Raw genomic sequence first — 21,448 nt, 5'->3', positions numbered from 1 at the left:
AAACTTTACAGTTCAATTTTACTGTATCTCTTTGATTGTTTTTTTTAGAAAGAGTGTTAATCGAACTTTATTAAATGGATCAAGCAGACCAGTGAAGCACTAGTTAGCCTGATCCCAGCTCAAATAAAAACCATTATTTTACCATAAAATGAAGTGAAGGTTACAATTTATATACAGTAAGCATATAATGACTATGTTGACCTCTTAACCCTAGAGTTATGTACTCGTCTTGATGTTTGTCTGCAGTTATCAGAACTTAATCTGAAAGAGGGAGCTGTTCAATGAGTCTGACTCAAATTCAGTCCAGAGTGGATTTATTCCACTTTAACTGGATCTCTGGTTCAATCCCACAGCAGAAAAGCCAGATGTTGGCTTGTTTTTTCAGGCAGAAATAAAGTAAATGTTAAACTGCATATAAACATTATTAAAAACACGGGCCTTTTTTGTATTTTTACTACATGTGTATTAAAAAGTGTAAACACAGCAGTGTAAACAGAATTTGCTTTATATATTTAAACAGGACTTAAAGCTGGAGTTGGTGGTTAATATCAAAAGACATCAGAACAAAGGATGAATGAAAACGTACAGAGGGTTTTGTGGTATTATAAGTAGGTAAAGGACAGTACCCACATAGTGTTATTTGCATTGTTGCACCATGACAACATATTGTTGGTGGATACAGTGAATGGATGAAATTCAGCAGCCGCTGACAGTGAATAAACATGAACAACCAGGAGCAGCAGCCAACTTCAAATGAACTTCAGGAGCAATTTCAAGTTGTGACAAAGGAAAATGTAAGTCACATATACTGTCCTGTTAACATGTGGCTTTTAAGCAGCGTTTTATGTTTTTCCTTACATAACATGCATAGGCTATGTATGACCTTTATGAATGACCCATAAGCTAAGTTATTCTCCCCTTTTTCCTGAGACATAGTGCCCAATAGTCTAATTATAACTGAATGATTATGGAACTTAATGGGTGGATGATAATGGCTTCAGAAGGCTGAACTCAGCAAAATTGTCTTTGTGTTGTAATACAGTCAACATGGAAGATAATTAGTGACACACTTTAGATGGTCCTATGTCACTCTACTGTAAAAAATAAAAAATAAAAAAAGAGAATTTTTCTTCACCATAGCTGCAGCTGCGTGACAAAAATGAACAGCTCTTCACCAAAGTGGGTTACCTGGAGAGCAGACTGGGCCACCTGGCCAGCTCCAACACAGACCTGTCCTACAGGCTTGTTCAGAGTGAAGAAGAAAAACTGAAGGTAGAGTTCATGAGCCCTGTAAGCAAATGTTTAAAAGGAGAGGAGCTCCTCTTCTGTCATTTATCTGATCCAGTTGATTTTGCTTTCCCTGATTAATGTTTTAGATTTCTAAAGAGCTTGTTGAGGAGAAAATTCAAAGCAACAAGATGAGAGAGCAGTTTGAAGAGGAGATGTTTGAGCTGAAAAACAAGGTGTGTCTTTATGTAATTTAGTGAATCCAGAGCTGGTATATTTAATTAGAATTTACCTCTTTCTTTTGACAAAACAGCAATGGCTTACTGTGCACGACTTACTGTGTTTATTTGAAGGTTAACATTTCTTTATGCCTATGTTCATGTGATCATACATTTGTGCACAATTTCTCTGAAGCATTCTAGCTACATGTGCTGCACTTTCTTTTTAATTATCAGATATTAAACCAAGACAGTGTAATAACAGAACTTGAAATGGAGCGGGACAAGTTATTCAGGGATCTTCAGTCAGCGGAGGCTCATCTCAAAGTGGGTGAGAAAGGCGGCCATGACCTGACAGAGGAGTATGCCACACTGAAGAAGAAGCACCTGGCTCTGGCTGAGGCCCATGAAAAAGAAGTGGCACAGAGCGAAGAGCTGAGTGCTGAGCTGCTGGCACTGGCCCAGGCCCAGGACGCCCTTCGCAGGCAGCTGGAAGAGCAGCAGCTGAGTGTGAAGACCACCACCCAGGGGCTTCATGGGGAGCTGCACAGGGTACGGGCCTTGATCAGCCGCATGTCCCATACCAGAGTCAAGGTGAGACTGATTGTTTTCCTGGATTAATGGTGTTTAAAGCAATAATAGCGATAATAAAATTAAATTCCAGTCATAGCATAATGTTCTGGGTTTTGTTTGAAAACTAAACACAGAGTTGATCCAACTAGACATCCAAAAGGAAAATGTTTCACAGCTCCAATATAAGCAGAGCATGCTGCTCACATTTCATCCGGCAAACTTTCTCACTGTGTGAGCAGTGCCAGGGGATTTACCTTGGTGTGCAAAACAAAGTCTTGTTATCTCTATATAAATGGTTTTAGGCACTGTAAAAAAAAAAGTTTAAAATATTTTCTTTGAGCTTCAGAAAGGTTTTCATTTTGGGTTAAACAAACCCTTCCAAACCTTTAAAAATTATATTTAATCTTACCACTGTTTATTAAAATTCTTTATTCTTTTAATAACAGCCTGAGGATCTGGCAGCATTGGACAAGGAACAAAAAACTATGAAACAAACTGTAAGTATTGTGTTAGAAAATTCCATACGTTTTATTTTTGGGAACAGTAGCCAGCACAAATGTTTTATAAGCATCAGTTCACTATTGTTTCAGTAACAAATGCTTGATTTTCATTCATCTTTTGTCACATAGCTGCTTGAAAACCAAGATGAAATCAAAGACAAGCTGGAGAAAATGAAAAACAGTTATGAGGAGCAGCAGAAGAAACTGGAGGAGAGAGTGTGAGAGTCACTGAATGTTTGCTAATTATGCTGAAACATTATCTTTTCCTTTCCCATCATCAAACAGTCAAATGCATCTCAGCATGTATGTTCATCCCACACACATCTGCTCTGATGCTCCCTCTATGGTTTTTGTTCCGAGCTGTGGCTCTTTTTGCTGTGTGATGTGGTCTCTTTGCTTTCCCCTGTGATGTGGCTGTCCTTTAGTCACTACTCTATTGTGGTTAAGTCTGTGTTTGGTCAGCAGGGTGGCTATGGGCAAAGAGCACCAGGAGAACAAGAGAATAATCCATAATAACCAGCAGAAACTATCTGAACAGAGTGCGGTGAGCATGAACAATCCTCAAAGATACTGATTTTCTGAATATTCCTGAAATTATTGCAGATTCTTTGCTGCTTTGAAGCCTCTGAATGAATGTTATAATGTTTTCATATTTTTGTTTCAGCATTTTCAAGGTGTTCAGACTGAAATGTGAAGTTTACATTTACATTTACATTTAGTCATTTAGCAGATGCTTTTATCCAATGCGACTTACAAGTGAGGTACAAGGCAAGTCAAGGAGAAAACATCAAAGCAAAGTCCTATCAGAAAAGTGTTTACATTTCACGAGATGCAAGTGTGAGAAAGAGCAGAAAAGTATAGGAAGATGCGGAAGAGTTCTGTTTTCAGCAGTTTTTTGAATATTGGGAGTGAGTGTGTGTGTGTCGTTTCCTTTCAAGGCCTTGATGTGCTCACAGAACCAGGTGAAGGAGGTGGAAGCAGAGAACTCAAAGCTGCAGCTTAAAGTTAAAGAGCTGAATGAGGAATTCCGGGCAAGGCTGGTGTGCTATTTACAAGATTTAGCTGTGAGCAGCAACAGACATGAAGCACTTACTGTGAGCCATCAATCATCACCAAATCAAGTCCTTCAGCATGTTACTGTACCATTTATCTGCACATCTCTAAATCCAGGAGTACATTGATGGATTTGGACAAGGTAAAGGCCGTTCAGAGGGAACTAAGATGAGGGTGTTTGTGGACAATATGCTGCAGGATGTGCGATCGTCGTACAGAGTCAGGGAGGAACAGCTCGCTTCTGCTGCTCGTTCCTATAAGAAGAGACTACAGAGGGTCACCCAGACCCATCACGCCCTCCTTATTGCATACAGGTAACACCTAGGTCTGTTTGCCTGTCTCCCTGTTCATTCAGCTGAACAACCTGACTAGTCTGAGTGTTGTACTATGATCAAAGATGATTCAAATACAGTGTCTTCATCAGAAGTGTAATGAAAAGACTGAAACAAACAATGTGTTATTTTGTATTTTCTGATTTTCCTACTTCTTCCTGCTTATGGTTTTTTTCATTTGGTTACAAAAGCAATTCTTCTTAAAAGGATATGTCTATCTCTACTATTACAGTCACTTCTATATCATGATACAAACACAACAGCTAATTAAAAATTAACTCTGTTGCCCTCCCCACACCCACTCTCTGATTCCACTTATCAGTTTCCCACCACAGCCACCTGATGACCTTAACAAACAATGGCTCACACTGTCATCATAGCTCATGTCTCAATGCAAATCCGACAGCTGATAATAGTTTTAACAATCAGGTCATAAATGGGGCAGTAACAATATACAATGATATTAGAGTTCAGAGAGAGCAGATCCTGGCCAAACCAGAAAGTGGTCTGGATGCTGGAACCCCAGAAGCCCACTTTAACCTGGAGCCCAGTGAACTGAGATATGAAGCGGAAAGGGAACTCCAGCATCTTCGTCAGGACAAGGCGAGGCTTGAGGGTCAGCTGCAGGTGACCCAGCAGCAGGTACTTCCATTAATAACCCTAAAGAACATTTTGTTGCGTGGTTAACTAGTGGTTAAGTGTCCGACTGCTGTAGGTTGTGTAAGATGAGTTGTAATTAAACTTTTAGTGCTAACATGACTGTCAGATTACATTTATTTTTGAAATGATTTACCTTTTTGTACAGCAGAGGTTCAGTCACTCCACTTACTGTAAAAGTTGATATTTTGTTAGAGGAAAAATATTGCAGCTCAGAATCCAGTTACAACAAAATGCTTCACATCTTCATTTTACTTTGTTTCACATGTTTCACATGTCTTTGTTTTACATTTTCACATTGAATCAAGACCTTCATTCTTGTGATCTGTTCCAGGTGGCTATGCTCACAATGCCCATTCAAAAGTCAAGCAATCGAGAGTGAGTGTCATTTTTTTATTTTACCAAATGACAAATGTGTTCAGTTGTGGATTGATTCATAGAAAATAATAAAACATCTACTTTTACCAGGCCAGAGGGAATGGTGCAGATCTGTGAAGAATCGTGGCCCAGTGTCAGAAAGCAGTTGAAGGAGATCACAGACTCAACACTGGTAAACAAAATACTGCTTTATTATGTTGATTGCACGCTTAATATGAAGAATCTTACTACTTTCTATGAGTAAGGAGATTTGTGTTTTTCAAACAGTTGGGCTTGGAGAAGGAGCGTGTCCTTCTCATCACCAGGGTCACAGTTGCTGAAGCGCAGGTGTTAGAGTTGCAGGACTACATTGACAACCACCTGGGCAGGTCAGGAATTCACTGATGTGTAATTCACGTAATCTTCCCTTTCAGAATATTTTTCCAAATGAGCTGAACCTCTACTTTCAGGTATAAACAAGAGATCACACATCTCCGCAGAATGCACGGGATAGAGTATGCAGCAGGGTGCTCCCAAAGTGCACATTCATCGCACCATTAAGAAACCTGGCCAGAAAATGGACGCCAGAATAATTTAAAGTGCAAAATGTAAACATGCATTACCTAAACATAAAACTCTTTATTCTCAAACATGTATGTCTCTTAATTCTAACAGATTCTCTATATACATCTAAATGAATAATCTATTTTAGGCCTTTGCAGTTGACAGATGAGACCTGCATGTCAACCTCCAGTGCATTTACACAATCACTAGGTGGTGCTGCTCATACTGATGGTTTACTCTATGAAAGGCCTCCACAGAAATCTGGCCTTGAGAAAAAATGCCTGGAATGTTTGTAAAGCTTATGTCAATTTCACGAGCTCAGGACAAGAAAGCGCGGTGACAATGGGGGTCACCCTGGTGAGAATAATGTCATTACATGTTACCCAGACACGTACTCCCCCTTGAATACTTTCCCTGAACGCTCTGGGGAGAACTGTGGGGCAGGCAAAGCAGGCTTTTTCCACAATGAGAGTTCATATTTATAACCTCAGCCTTGGCGTGAATAGGCGACTATTTCCTTGAATCCTTTTAATGATAAAAGGGTTTTATTCTGGTGGCTGGGTGTTATGCCGTAGTTCACAGAGCTAACTTCCAAAAAGAAATTAAGTTTTGTTGCATTACCTGAAGTGTCATGTTTTTTGTTAAATCACACTTAAAGATACTGAAAAGCAAAAAATACTCAGGGGAATGATGGGAAAAATAGAGGACATGGAAAAAGCCGTACGCATGTCACCCCAATCCTCTTTTCAGGGGGCATGCCAGCTATGGGAGCAGGGGGTGTGAAGGTTTGAGAGGAATGGGAAGTTGGATTTTGTTAGTGATGTATTACACTCCCAGGGCCCTGGGAAAAGGGGTGGGGGTGTTCAGCTTGGGTCTGTGCCAACATAGTCACTGTGCCAAAGCGCTGGGTGCTGGGGACCACTCCTCTCACCGGCAGATCTGTGGGAAAATCAAAACCAGGTTGTTCTTTGCTGCTCTGCCAACACAGACAGGCGAAATGTCTACAGAGGCCTCTGTGAACTTGTGCAAATGAAATGTGCACTGAGGTAACAAAAAGCAGGAAACATTGCAGAAACTGTAACACTGCAAATGCATAGTAGAGGTCGAAGTGTGGTGCACCACAGCTGGTCTCCAAGGCAGTGTGCCAAGTATTTTCCCAACCGGCTGCATTTTGGAAAAGTTGACTTCTTGGACTTAAACTTGAAGAGCTTTCTATTAACCACTGCATGTGGGCACTATTGTCATGTAAATACTTCTCATAATAATGATTAAATAAATGTCAGTCAGGAAGATGTGGCAGCACAAAAGCAGTTTACGTTACAATTTTGGGAAAGAGCTCTCCCCAGCATCATAATTCCCAACATCTGGTCCAAGCATTTCAAGCATGTTCAGTTAAATGACCAAATGGTTTTGGCATTTGATGAATGTAGTTTTCAATGTAATTCATTTAAATAACTTAAGTAATGAGCTCCTGAATGAACATATGTAATTGTCTACATGTTAAAAGTTATTTATCACTCTAAACACTCAACATGCTCACAAAAAATCTGTTTATGACCCCGTTAGCACTAAATACTTGGTTATGCAAAATATGTCATATTATTAACTGAACATTTTTCCCTCTAGATGTAAGCCCCAGCTGAAGAATAGTGTTATCAGTCTATTAAAGTTTTTTAAGCTTTCTGTTAAATTTAACCAACTTGTCCTATTTTGCTGAAATGTTGGGTACTAGGTTAATCAGTCTGTCTAGTCTGTTGGCCAGAAAGCTGTAAAAGTCCACCATGTGCCTTCTGACAACTCTAGCTGAGGTTTCATTTAACCTTTTGTCTCTTGAAGAACCCAGGCAACAGTTGTACAGTCTCTCCCATCCCAAAACTTTTAACTCTGTCAGAGGATGAGTCTCGGTGGCCTCACTAGTCTCCTTCTTGCACCCTCGTTCCATTTTAGAGCCCGTTTTAAAGCCGGCTCTAGGCAGATTTATACCTGTGCCATTTTCCTCACATTAATTAATGATGATCTAAATAATATTCAGTGACTTAGACATTTTCATGCATCCATCCCCTGACTTTTGCTTTTCAATATTGTTTTTACTGAGTTGCTCAAGTGTTATTTTGCCTTCATGGTGTAAATATTGGCCTTTCAGATATAGAGTGTACAAATACTTCAGTTCTTGAAACACATTCACTGCACTTAAGTGATCTCCATTTAACTTTTGAAACCAATTGGCTGCTCCAGTGATGATTTAGCAGAGTTACTCTAAAGGGGGTGAAATCCTATGTAATCACACATATATATTTTGTATTTAGATTACTGTGTAGAGATCTTTTTCTGACATGAAACTTGTATGTTGTTAAAAAGACCAAATTACTTTGACCATGAGTCAATGCTGTAAAAATAAAAATAAAAAGGGAAAACTTCCAAGAGAGTGAATCCCTTTTTTAGACACTATAGCTATATTTAAAACATCAATGTCATCACTACTTATTTATTTTTAACAAAGGGCCTTTTCTAATTCAATAAGCTCAATAAATGTGAGTTCTGTATTGTTTTGCTTAATGAATATCTGAATATCTATGGGTTCTTATGTCTTGTCTTTAGGTTCCAAATTTGCATTTAGTCCTTTAGTGTAATGCAGTCCACACCAACTTCAACCTGGCTGCCTCAGAGTAACTCAAAACGTTGAGCTTCATAAAGGCAGCAATTTTATATTAACTAGTTTACACAAACTTGTATTTCTATAATTGTCGTGTCGCGATGTTAAGCGCTCATGTTAAACTATTTTATTTTTTTCTGTGCTTGTTCTTGGGTATTCAAAAAACCGAATTAACCCTTTTTATCATCTTAAGCAAAATAACTAAAAGTGACTTATTTTATTCAAACAGATTTTTTACATTCATCCAGAATTTGAATACTGTTAACTACTTAATACAGTGTGTTGTTTGTCTGATGAAACAGTCTAGTAAAAGCCAAGTTCTGAGTAAATCAATATTCAAATGCTTTCTCTACTTTCATCTGGTTTGTTAATGTTGCTTTGCGACCAGATTCGTTTTATAAACAACACAGTGTGAAAAAGGTTGGATGACTGTGTTGTTCTGATGGATGGGAAGCAGGGTGGAGTGAAGTAGAGGAAGTATCTCACATGGCCTGTGATGGGCTGCTTGTCAAGAGGCCCTTTGTTTTAGGAGGTTAATGCCTAATTGATACAGGCTTAATGAGAGCGGCCTGTGTGTGCCGAGTGTGTGAGCCGAAGGGAGGACGGCCCTGCCATAATTGGAACGGACAAGCCTTGTGTGGAGGAGTGCACAGGGAATGGATTTATGTGAATGCAAGGAAAGCACACAAATAATGGGAATGGGGAAGAAAAGGTGACAATGACTATGAGGGATGTGGAGGCAGTGGGAGAAGAATCTGATGTGATGGTTAGAGCAATGCATGATCCTGAGAAAGTTGTGTGGTGCCAATGGAAAAATGAGCATGAGTTCAAGAAGTTCTTAAGTTCTGAATGAGTTCTCCCATAGTACTAAAATGTATTGTGATTAATAACTTTATTTTATTTTAGCCAGCTGTATAAGTTCAGATCAGCCACAAGGTGAATGGTTTAATATTAACCCGGAATCAGCATTGTCACTCTGTTCTGACAGCTGCTGATCAAGGCCAGCATGACATTTCTCCCATACTGACCCCTGACTGCCATAACATTAAAACCACCAGGTGATCTAAATGTTGTGGCAGATCTGTGTATATACCAAGAGTCGAGTTAGTTAAATATATTTCCAGTGTTGGATATTATTGCATTAATGCAAAAATATCAACATAAACTGTCCCTTTTTTCAAACACCTGTCTTTTCTGATGAGCTGTCTTTTCAACCCTCTCTTTCAGTCTGATAGTCTCAGACTATTCATGCAAGAGTCCCCAGCTTCCCTCCAGACAAGCTTTCAGTATGAAGCCTGGAGAGGCATTAAGAGGGAGGAGGGAAGGGGGCAGGAGATTGGAGCACAGAAGAACCGTGCACTTCAAAAGGCCTCGAAGAATTAGGGCTGAAAGCTGTGTAGCTTCTGGGTGACTATGCAAGGGGGAAAAATAATTTAAAAAAAAAATGTGGGTAAGTATGCATAATTCTAAAAATGAGAAGGGAAACAATGGAAATTTGATTTTTGGAGGATCTACTAAAGAAGGAAATGGAGACTGTGAGGAACAGTTAAAACGTAGGGTGAGAAAATGAGAGGTGGACGAGTTACAGTAATGGTGAGAAAGACGGGAGGGAGGCAGCGTGATGAACAACGGCGACTGAGAATGAGGTTCGGTGAGGGAAGGAGAGAGGGACAGACCCTCTGCTTTCCCACACTCGGCCGGTTCCCACAGTGAACCCGGCTAATCCCTGTCTTAATTGGGGGAGAATTCCAGTGCACATGTTCCCCTGGAATGAGCGTAGAGCGAAGGGAGAGGAAAGTTTGGGAGCCTGTGACACATCAGACAGGCTGAGCTGATGCACAATGTGTGAGTGCACTTTGTTGGAATATAAACATGACGCCTGACTGTCAGCACATGTGATGCATAAATGGCTTCACACGTTTCAGTTTCTTTTCACCCGATCCAACATGAAAAGTGCTCTTAGCAGCCACTTAGCATTGCTCAGTCACATTCCACCATGACTGAAGTATGTAACTTGAAAGGTACATTTCAATAATTTTTAACAGATGAAACTCTCCCCATCACAATTTCACTCTACATTTTGAAAGATGTTTAAAAGATGCTTACGTCTAATGATCTTCGGGTGTCTGTGGGATTTTGTTTATTATGCCTGAAGCATTGAAACTCATTGAAAAATTGTTGCTATAAAAAGTGACAGGATTATCCTGACTTTTTGACAAAGAATAAACTGTGACTACTCTTGGAGTAACTTGGTTTTTAGATTTTCTTAGTCCCAAAGATTTAGAGATATTTTTATTGGAGTTTCAAATAGTTCTCATAATCTAAAATGAAAAATTTGCATCAGAATTTCGTAAACATGATTTCTCTTATAAACCCTGGCGAAGAGTTCAGAGGTGACAGATTAGCAAGTTCTTTCAAACATGTTTTAAATGTGTTTTAGTGCTCATCTATACAAACAAGCACAACTTTATGAACGCGCTCCAGGTGAGATTCTAAAAGTGTGCTTTATTATCCACCATTTTTAAATCATTGTTGCATCTCCTCTTCCTATGTAATGGGTTAGGGTAATGGCCAGTTTCACCTGACCATGTTCTGAAAACTTAGAAATACTTTTACACTGGGACTGAACAAGACACCATACAAACTGGTTCTACACAAATACAAACCAGCCCTTCTCATTTTCACTCCAAATAAAAACGGAGACACAGCAACCAGGAGTAGTTTTAGACTTTTTATATTTATGAGTCCCAACTGACGTACATGTAAATGTGAAAATATTTCCAGTGCAATTTCAAAAGTGAATAAAAATTTTTTTCTAGAAATTAAAGATACTTGCAAGAAAATACTTACCAATTGGTGGTATCTAATAAAGTTTTCAAGCACTTTGTGAGAAAAAAGTTGAAGTGGTACAAATATCACGTTTTCATCTATTTCACAACAGTGCACCAGCAGTATCTGTTGACACATTGCCCCACTTAAAACTGCTTGTGGAGAAAATTGCAAGGAGATACTAGCAACATAACAAAACGTCTGTGAGTGGCAGTTTCGTTCCTGCCTACCTCCTTTTTAATAAACAGTTGGAACAATAGGCACAGGGCAACATGTCTCTCAGGTGGTAACCCAAGAAGATTTCTCTGAAGAGAGAGGTAACAAGCAAAAAACTGGGTTCAACAAGGGAGGCTGGGCAGTTCTGCAGCGCAGCAGGATTAGATCTGAGAAACACAGAGGTGGGTGGCAGGTAGTGAACAAAGAACTGAACTGATCTTCCAGGAAAGTTTCCTACCTTTTTGTAGACAAGCTTACAGATTTTGTCAGGAAACTGACATCCTGGTGGTTATTGATGACAGAATTCTTCCAAAGACCAGTGTGCTGACTCATGAGTAAACTAGCCAGAAGACTGACAACACCACATGAGGAGCAAAGAATAAAATGTCTTTGTATAACAAAGAGTTCAGATGAGGAGTGAGGATTTAAGCATAGGAGGAACAATTGGAGAATGCAGATTAGTGTTCTGAAAGAATCATCTGATGATCGTTTCAGATTAATGAATTTATTTAGATTAGTCACACAAATGGCATGGCTCTAAAGGTGAAATTCAGTTTTATGTTTTTTTTTTTCAGTTAGTTTCACCATTTAGTGCAATGATATCCACAGTGCCGAGAAGATCAATCCAAGTGACCATGGAGATATAGACACAATCAGCTTTACATTTTTCACTCATCTCGACATTTCTGTGCGTGTATGTATGTACAGAATGTTTCTGTGTATGTATCTGTCTATCTGTCTTCTACAGTGTGTCGGTTTCTCTTCATTCTGCTGCTAAGTAGACTTACAAGAGTATAATGTCAGTGTTGGAGGTTTTTGTGGTCGAACCCCCTGCAGGCAATGTCTGCCCTGGGTACTGTGAGGAGATGGCAGCTGTGCTGAGCTCAAATGGAGGAGTAACAAACAGGCCTTCGTTGGAGGGAGTTGCAATTCATTCGCTCTGCCGTTCCTTACAATACTTTTTTTGGCGGGAAAGCACCAAAGACGCGTGTTTGACCCATCTAGTGTTTCTTTGCGGGACCCCCTCCCTGAGAAAAGTGTCGCCCGCCTCCACACTCATACACCATGTCCACCCTGCCTTGATTGATTTTCAGAGCGCATTTTGGAAGGGATTACAGCCATCTGCAGGCTCTTGAAGAACAAAGGGGGCTCCTCGCTCTCCACCCTTCAATACTTCAGAGGGATAACATGGCCAGATAAACATGCTGTTGCACTGCCCAACACTTGTTCTTTATTCTGCCTTGACCGCTCACCCCACCCAAACTGTGCCCTCTGCTTTAAAGTTTACCATGTTGTTCTCTCCCACCGCCACACTGCTCTGTGAACAGAGGCTACTTTACTTTACTCATCAAGTTTTGCAAATTGCTCACTGCAGAAAATCAAATATTTAGCTTTGGTGTCTTTAAAATTTGTTCCACAGAGGATGATAATTGCTGGCAAATTGATAATTACTGGCATCGTTGAGGCCTGACTACAACATGAGTGCGTAGCCAGTCAGCATGTTCTCAGACCTGAACATTCATAGTTTTCATCTGAGAATCATCAATACCAGCTGTGTGAGGGTGTTATGGGAACCAGAAATTGTCAGCTGGGAATCTGGGATGCCAAACTGTGGTCATGGACTTCATGCACCCTCTCAGCTGGTGCAAAACTGATAAAGAGGCGTCAGGATGCACAGCCACTGAGTCATGGGTAAAAGTGTTAGACCACTATCTAATATTTGCTTGCAGGCAGTTGGATTAGTTGGATTTGTTTATGTAGAAAATGAAGCCTGGTGATATAATTCACCTGTTTCTACATGTCTTCTAAGTAATGTAGCTCATAAGAAATCTATATTGGAGTAACACCCTGAAATCATTTTTCATTTGAAGCTTATCACATGCCCTATTAGCAAAAGCTATTTACACCAAGTCAAAAAATGAAACACTGTTTATATTTTAATATTAAAATATAAACTTATAAAATTCTCTATCAGTTGAAGCTTTAAGTATATTTCAGCATTGAATATATTTATTATCCAAGCCAGAAACCTTGAGTAGTTTTCGTGTGTGCGTGAGTGTGTTTCCATGCCAGGGTTTTGGATCCACAACATAACAACACTCAGCAGCTGTGGAGCAAATTGTGGGAAAGATTAGATGACGAGGAGCGTAGAGAGATGTCCAGGCAGATAGAAGCTGTGTACAAGTTCTTTACTGAGAAAGAACAGGCTATCAGACAGGAATAAAAAGTTTAATAACCTCAACAAATTAACCAAGCTAGTTGGAAATGAGGGTATTCCAGTCAGGAAGTTTGGAAAATAAACAAACTATGGAATTATAGCATTATAAGGCTGTGATCAGTGTGTTTTGTTTTCAGAGGGAAATCTTAAGACATCATTATTATTGGTAGTCTCTGTAGGGACTTTTGAAGAGGGAATAAGAAACAAAGCAATAGGTGAGGTATACAAATTATCTGGAAAAAAGAATAATGCTGCACTGTTTAGATTTGAATAGAATGGAATCCGGGATCAGCAGTTTGCAGATTTGATTAGAAAGCAGCTAGTTGTTGCTGGAAACACATGATTTCTGTGCTGGTTAGGGTGTGGTTGTGCTGGACAACAAGGCAGTGTCCAGGTGCACTATGGCCCAGTCTGCTCTCTCATCTCTGAAGCTTCGTCTCCCGCCACTTCCCTCAAACTCTCTCAGGAGCTGATGGAAGTCCACACCCAAGGACTTTCTCCCATTGCTCTAGCTTCCACTTTCCTGAATGCTTCCCACTCTGCCATGTCTATACCTCAGCTCAGCAAGACAAAATAAAGTGGGGAGTGGTGTTTTGGGAGAGGAGGGTTTATTGTGTGCCCAAAGCTTTCTGCAAAACTTATTAAAATAACTCAGGGCCAGAGGGGCACATTTACATATTGTGGACAATAGGAAAATCATTTTCATAGCCCTTTATGAGTATTTTTGTGAATGTCTCCCAAGAGGATTTCTTCACTGTTAATTGAAGCAACCAGGCGAATGCAGAGACATAAAAGAGCTTTCTGCTTGCTCAGATTCAATGAAATGCACCAAAACATATTGGACATTTCATCTTTCAGCAGAACAACAATCCTAAACATGCAGTGAAAATAACCAAAGACATTTTTTCTGGGGAAGAGGAAAACTGTCCTAGAATCAGTTACCTGATCTCAATCCCTTTAAGCTGCACTCTGCTTTTTGAAGATCAGACTAAAGTCACACAGACTGTACAAGAAAGAGCTCAGGGTGGCTGCAGTAAAAGCTTGTGAAGCATGACCAGGGAACATACTAAAGTCTCTGCTGATGTCTGTGGCTCACAGATCTCACTGAAAGTCAGTAGTTTGATGACACTTAAACGTAGACAGTTTTCCTCTTCCCTTATTTTATTTCAGACGGATTGCACTAAATCACAGAGCCTGAACAACAAACTGTGTGTAAGTGTCCAAATAGTGGATGTACATAACTTAACCATGCCATTGTGTCATTGTGGACGCACTGACATGAATGCTGCAGTTTTAGGGGTTCAAAGGGGGGTCACCAAAAGAAGTGACCACAATGCAGGAAGTTGAGCTTTGTTGATATGTCACATGATGTATTAGCTGAGGGAGTATAGTTGGAGTAGTCTTTGTCTTGGCTTATCAGTTCTGTAGCAGTAACCTCAGACTGGGAAGGGAGGGGGCAGAGAAGTGCATGTTTGTGTGTGTGTGTGCACAGGACCAAGAGAGCTCGGGGCCCCCAGCTAGGGGATATTTTAAAGGGGCACTGAGGCAGTAAATAGCCAGGGAGGTTGGAGGTTCACTCACATGAACTAGTGATGCAGTAACAAGGTTTCTATGGGAGATAGCTGACCAAGCATGGGAAACATGTCCAGCGTTTGTGGTTCTTTCCCATTTAACCTAAACACCATGTTAATTCCCCAGCTGCTCTTTTTCGAACAGATTTACTGTGCACAGTAAATCTGAGGTGTGCAGTACATGTTTATGAAGAATTTTGCAAGAGGAAGAAACAGGTGGTGGATTTGTCATAGAGGTTCGGTGATATGGGTGTTTCTGTATTATCTGCCGTGCAGCTCCTTTTATGTTTGAGAAAAAAAAGTGATGCTGCAGAATTCAAAGTTGAGGTAGGAAAAATGTTTTTGCTCTGAGCTGAAGGTTTTGAACCAGGTGGAGCGTAACAAACATTTGGTTTTATTGTGACCTTGTCTACACGTGGTCAGGATAAAGCAAGCGACTGTGTGGCACCTCAGCTCACCCGAGTCTGCCTCGCCACTCCCTTAATGGCAATTTATTGCTTCCTGAATCCTGAGGACAGGAGGTTGAGGACAACAGAATTCCAGTTGCTGTTTTCTACCTCCTTCCCCGTCCAAACGCCCTTAGGGTCCCCAATACTCCCTAAATCTTGCTCTCTCAGACATGCCATTTGTTCTGAGCTTTCAGGGATCTGATTCATGGATACTTGAAGTCGCTTATGTCGGAGAAATATTCCCAATGGTAGAAACCTTTGGATCCACATACTTAAATATAGGTTAAAGTGTTTAACGTGAGAGGATTATGGAGCATGAAATCCTCCAGTTGTATTACAAAATCCACTAAGAATGACTTAAAAAATTCATATTTAAGAGTTGAAGAAGAAAATAATTAGAACCACAAATCTAAGATGTTTTACTACAGTATATTTTAATAAGACAGACAAACATAAAAATAATCCACAATACTGAGATGATTTGTTTTTTTTTGTTTTTTTACACAAACATTTTTTTATGCCTTTGTTTTAGAATTTCTTATCAACATATTTACATTCACATTGATATTAACATAAATTCACATGAAAAAAAAACACAGCAAAATGGCAGTGTATGCATTTACGACATGCCGCTACAGCACATCATGGTAATTTGGTATGAACCCCATCCCCTTGTTGATATAGTGCACATATAGATATGAAATTATCATACAGAATAGATCTGTATACATTAACTCCATATTACTGGGTTTGTTTTGAGCAAGCCTTGTTCAATGTATTAATTTTATCCTCCAAAAAATGTTGGATCTACATTTTTCCACTCGTACTGGACTTGTTATGAATGGCTATTGTTGCTTAATGAAAATTAGCTATTTTCTTTAACTTAAAAGCATAAAATAACTTTAATTACTAGTGATAATATAAGGTGACAGCAGGAGAGAGCAGTGAGTGACAAAATAAAAAGTTATACCTGCTTTGGCAAAGACTCCTGCAACCAACACATCTTTAAATAATTCTCTTTAAATTCAAATACTCTCCAATTAATTACCATTGCTCCAAGTCTTAAATTCAACGTATCATTTCATACCACAAAAAGGACACATGTTTTATTCCATTCGGTTCTGCAGAAAAACCTGCCGATCCGCATTCGAGAAACAAAATCTCAGAGTTGGCTAGAATATGTAAATGCTCTCAGCACTATATCGAGCTGTGAAACCTGCTCAGGTAGCATCATCTTTATGGTCCCGCTGTACGTGCTCACATTATCTGTACATATATTAAATTCTCAGTTCGATCAGCTATGCTACATAAGGTTGCTTTTTATTTGGTTTTCAGATTCTTCCCTTTCCTTTAACAGTGCAAATATTTTCTTAACAATGACTTTTGTGAAGGTTTTGCTGTAATCACCTTACTGAGGATGACCCCAGTACAGGGCGAGTCACTAAAACATCCCAGTCCCATGGCTAGACATTTTCTGAGCCAAAGTGATGCATTAAGCCAGTTTGAAACCTTGGACAACAGCAACTCCAACTTAGAGGCAGTAGGTTTTTTCTATAAAATTTTTCATAAATTTTCCTGAGTTTCAAAATAATGATTCTCATTAAGTCCTGAATTACTAAGCTAAATTTCATTTGTCCTCAATAAGAAGAACTCTTTTGTCTGAACCAGCTTAATGGCATCATTGTGGGTAAAAAGTGTCACATACGTAAAATCTTCATTTCCACCATGTCCCACATGTCACAATTCCACCCAGTCTTTAAGACCAGGTAACTGCATATTGCACTGAAATAGTGTTGGGAAAAGTCTACTTCACTTCTCAGTCCTTTGGGAATTTCCATTGGTGGAACCGAGGCTACAATGGCCATTAGTTGCACATGGTGGATTCTTCCAAACCCCAGAACAGGGCTGAGATCAGCCAGGCTTTCGGTGCAGCCTTGATTCTGTGTGGTAGATGAGCTCCTGCAGAGTTTTACCTCAGTCTACAGGGAGTTCGCATGGTATCTGCTGGGCTGCTTTAGCTACAGTGTAAGCCTGCAGGAAGTCCTTGTAGCGGGGAGCGCAGCCCAACCAGGCCTCCCCGAAATGGACTCGGCCAGTGAATAGGAAGCTGCCGGGTCCAGGTTTGACGCCACACTGCAGCAAAGTCCTGATCTCACCGCTGCGACTCAGGCGACTGTTTCCAGTAAAGAGGACATACTTTTGACGAAACACCCGTGTGGAGCTGACCTTGATCACCGCTGCTCGTAGGTTCTCATCTTCCTCCACTGACCGAATGTTACCCCGCACCACTGTATAAAGGACATTGTGATTAATTAATTAATTATCATAATGCATATTATAAAATATTATTTTCCTTTCATTATTTTCATTTCACTATTTTCATGAGGCTGTTTTGTCCGCATAAAATTGTTTCTGTATTTTTGTCAGGTTGCAAAGGTTTTACTTCCCATTTCAATCAAAGATGTGTAGATCATAATAGCTGTGAGAAGGCCCAGGCCTGCTTACTAATCCCTTTAACTATTGTTGCCAACTCAACTTTTCGTCAGTCCCATTACATCTCAATCAGAGCTCTGCAGATTAATCAACTACAGTGCTTTCAGTAAGGGTTTCTGTGTGTGTCTGCTGAGGGGATGCAGAGAGCTGCTGTTTCACCTTTAACCTTTGCACTTTCGAAAGTAGAGGATTTAGAGGCACTGCGGTCTCTTACTTTAAACCAATTTGACAAAATCAATTTGTAGTTAAATGGATCCGTCTGAAACCAAAATTGTCAGTGGTCTTCTGGGTTATGTTTTCTTGGTGCTCTCACACGGTTATACTGGCAACGTGTTATATTAATTAACTTACCAAAGTCACTGGTGCAAACAGCCATGAGAATCTCTGTGTTGTTGCAGGGTCTGCAGGCATCTGAAGAGCCAAGGAGAGGAAAAAAAACAAACGAGAGTCAGTTGGTGACCTCACATAACATTGTAAACTGCTAGAAACCACCAATATACTAATAATGAAAAAATTAAAGTATTAAACTGCATCACATGCACAGGAATGTGAGATGTGAATCCTGACCTAATGATGAGTAACAAAGAAGAGACCAACCGCTACATTCTAACAGACAGCTGCTACTTTTACAGTTGTCAGAGGACCAGTGGAGCCTTAAGGTGTGAGACTTGTCTACTCTAGATGATATAAAGGCCAAATGAAACTTCCACCCCTTTAAACTTTTCAGGGTGTCTAGAGTCACACCTCATCAAAGCCTAGACTGGGAAAAGAAAAGGGAGTGGGGGAGGACTTCAAAGATTTTGAAAAGGACACAGTCCCTCTACTTAGAATATTTTAACCTTTTTCCACACAATGGACTGGAAACTTTTCTTAAATACAGATACACACACAACTAGTGTGCAAGTTTGGTTTTGCAGAGGAGAGAAATAAAAAGACCAAACAAGCAAAGCTCCGACTGTCTGCTTTGACTGAACTGCGTCCTGGCATTTTTTAAAGCTCTCCTTGCGGTTCTTTCGAGGCCTCTTACCCACCCCACACATTCTCCTCCCCAGTAAAAACCTCTTGATAAATGAGATTCCTTCCTCTCTAGTCTACAGCAAACCCCCTCTTCCAAACCTAATCAGTCGGGTCGGGGGGGGGAAAGGGGGGGTACTCCTACTCTCCCTACAGAGAGGCAGCTCAACAAAAGAGAGGAGCATCTCAGCTGGGCAGAGGCCTCCCTGTTGCCAAGGCGATGGCAGTAATCCCAGAATACTCATGCGGCACCCATTCAAAGGGCTCTGGACTCTGGAGAAAGCCACACATACTGTGCTTTTGTCCCCCCTCCTCCCCACTCCACAGCTCTCCCTCTCCTACTCCAAACCAGCACGCCTCTGGGGAAAGTTTGGCCACTTCCTCTTCTCTGTGCTCTGCATGGGCTGTGGAAAGTCCAACCAGTCCACACAGCCCTATTATGAATTATGATTCATCTAAAGGAAGGATTTTATGCTGGTGGATTAACGATCTGAATCTCCAAACTGTTTTAGAAAAAAGATATCATGCGTTTACCAGAGTTTGTTGTTTTTTCTAAGAGTTTTATGTAACCAAAATGTGTTGTTTTTTGGAAATCCATAAAGAAACTTTCAGCTGTTTTGTACAGATTATTTTCTACTGTAAAGACATACAATTTATTTGCTTCCTTCACTAATATAAAGCCAGAAATGACACATTTAAGTAGAAAAGCCCAATTTGACCTCGTGACCAACGTGGCTCACTGACTCACCTTCACTGCTGATTGGGCTGGAGTCCAGCGACAGCCGAGCAGTCCAGTCCCCTCTCAACTCATAGTGAAAGGAGGCAATCCTCCTGCTGATGTCCTGATGAGGTGTGGCTTGCAGGAACAGGGCCACCCTCTCCCCGGGCAGGCGGCTAAAGCAGCGAACCCTTGGTGGGGGAGAGGACTCCAGGCGGTCCCCCACCAGCAGCTCCAGGACCCCATCTCTCTCCAGATAGAGCTGGGCTCCATGGAACTGCTCGGCGGGTTTGACGCAAGCTGTGATGAGGCCTGAGCTGCTGCCGCCAGGCCCCACTGCCGCTGAGGGCAAACGGGGTGAGAGGGTGAGGCGCAGGGCTCCTTTGGGATACAGCCAATCCAGAGTGCCCTCAGAGCAGTGGAGGGAGATCTGCTCCACACTGCCCTGCTGCTGGGACAAACCACTGTGTGCAGGAAGGAAGACACGAGGACAGGTTAAGTAAAGTTTCTGTAATATTCTTCCAGTCACAAGTTTGGACTTAAATCTGAGGCACTGTCATCATCATCATCATCAGTTGATACATTCTTGAAACATCTACACTGAATTACTGCCAGATGGTTTGAGGCAATTCATGTGTTAAACAAAAAATGTATAAGACATTAGTAGAAACCCCAAGTTAACATAAAAATTATTAAAAATCCAGCATTGGCTAAACTTTTGTTAAGCCAACTTTTGACTCAAACATTACTCAGAGAAGACGCAGCCTACTGGCAGCTCTGAGGAAACAGGGGCCATTCATAGATTCATAGCATCTCTAGGTCCAAACTTATATAAAAACTGCAATTCTTCTGCAGGTGTTTTAACAGTACAGGCACGATACAGCTTCACCTTATCGAGTGCATGCAGGACATGTTTTCCTCCAAGTTTCATAATTAATCCTTTAGTCTCCTGTCTGTCTGGACCCTCCATGCCTCCTGCAGACAGCTCAGGGGCGCTAGCAGCAGCTTTCTGCAAACATTTTGCGCCCTAATGACAAGCCTCAACATGTTTCACCCAAACAAGCATTGTCCTTCACCGGCAGCCGCTCGCTCTGACAAAAACACACCTGTAGCATCTCTCGGGGGGAATTTAAATCCACCCTTTCATTCAACCCAATGCAGAAACTGCGCATTTAAAATGACATTTAGAAATACTTGCCTGCCTCTCCAGCTGCACTGGTCTTCAGAATAGTTCGAAAAAACACCGTCACAAAGGACCAAAAGTGAAATCCAAATTGCGTTAATCCAAACCCCAAAGCCAGACATTTTCTTTCCGATGATGCAAAAAAAAAAAACGTCAAAAAGCTTATTCCAAATCTGGATTGTCCTAAAGTTTTGCTAACAAAAAAGACCTATGAAACTATTCTTATTTTATCTGTAATAACCTCCATAGTTTTGTATCCTCTTACCCTGATGTGTAAGATAAGAGAAACACCGCTAAGCTCTCTTTCCGCTCCTCCGAACTATCCGGGCTGCTGTGCGTCGAAAGGACACAGAGCTCCGAAGTTTATCCCCCCTCAGCAAAAGTTCCCGGGCCAATCAGAGGGAGACATCAGAAACTTTAAACCACTCAGGCAGCGGTGGTGAGGGGGCGCTGGTGGTGGAGGGGTGGGAGGCGTCTAACCTGCACAATGAGTGTGCAAGGGTATGTTAAGTAACAATTCAGTATTGTCTTGGACAAATATTTGTTACACGCAGATTGGTTCACAGTCATTAATGGAGATTAAAGTCATCTTCCACAAACAATTTAAGATATCAAAGGTTTCA

At 40.7% G+C, this 21,448-nt stretch overlaps 2 protein-coding genes across 2 annotated transcripts; one reads left to right on the top strand and one right to left on the bottom strand.

The window, feature by feature from the left end:
• The first annotated feature begins 722 nt into the window (after nt 1-722).
• Nucleotides 723-5,545, top strand: ccdc78 (coiled-coil domain containing 78). The gene is made up of 14 exons (XM_067489294.1): nt 723-794; nt 1,141-1,272; nt 1,377-1,463; nt 1,683-2,039; nt 2,465-2,515; nt 2,648-2,736; nt 2,984-3,062; nt 3,457-3,582; nt 3,689-3,885; nt 4,371-4,545; nt 4,895-4,938; nt 5,029-5,110; nt 5,206-5,306; nt 5,388-5,545. Exons 1-14 carry the CDS (start codon nt 723-725, stop codon nt 5,476-5,478), a joined length of 1,683 nt encoding a protein of 560 aa, XP_067345395.1. The 3' UTR covers nt 5,479-5,545.
• Nucleotides 5,546-15,832: 10,287 nt separating this feature from the next.
• metrn (meteorin, glial cell differentiation regulator) lies at nt 15,833-21,177 on the bottom strand. The gene is made up of 4 exons (XM_067489050.1): nt 20,841-21,177; nt 19,673-20,106; nt 18,262-18,321; nt 15,833-17,705 (listed from the first exon to the last, which is right to left on the bottom strand). Exons 1-4 carry the CDS (start codon nt 20,945-20,947, stop codon nt 17,392-17,394), a joined length of 915 nt encoding a protein of 304 aa, XP_067345151.1. The 5' UTR covers nt 20,948-21,177; the 3' UTR covers nt 15,833-17,391.
• Between the last annotated feature and the right edge of the window lie 271 nt (nt 21,178-21,448).

Source organism: Channa argus, chromosome 20 (genome assembly GCF_033026475.1).
Source record: "Channa argus isolate prfri chromosome 20, Channa argus male v1.0, whole genome shotgun sequence".
Classification (NCBI taxonomy): Eukaryota; Metazoa; Chordata; class Actinopteri; order Anabantiformes; family Channidae; genus Channa; species Channa argus.
This window is presented reverse-complemented; position numbering and strand designations above follow the sequence as displayed.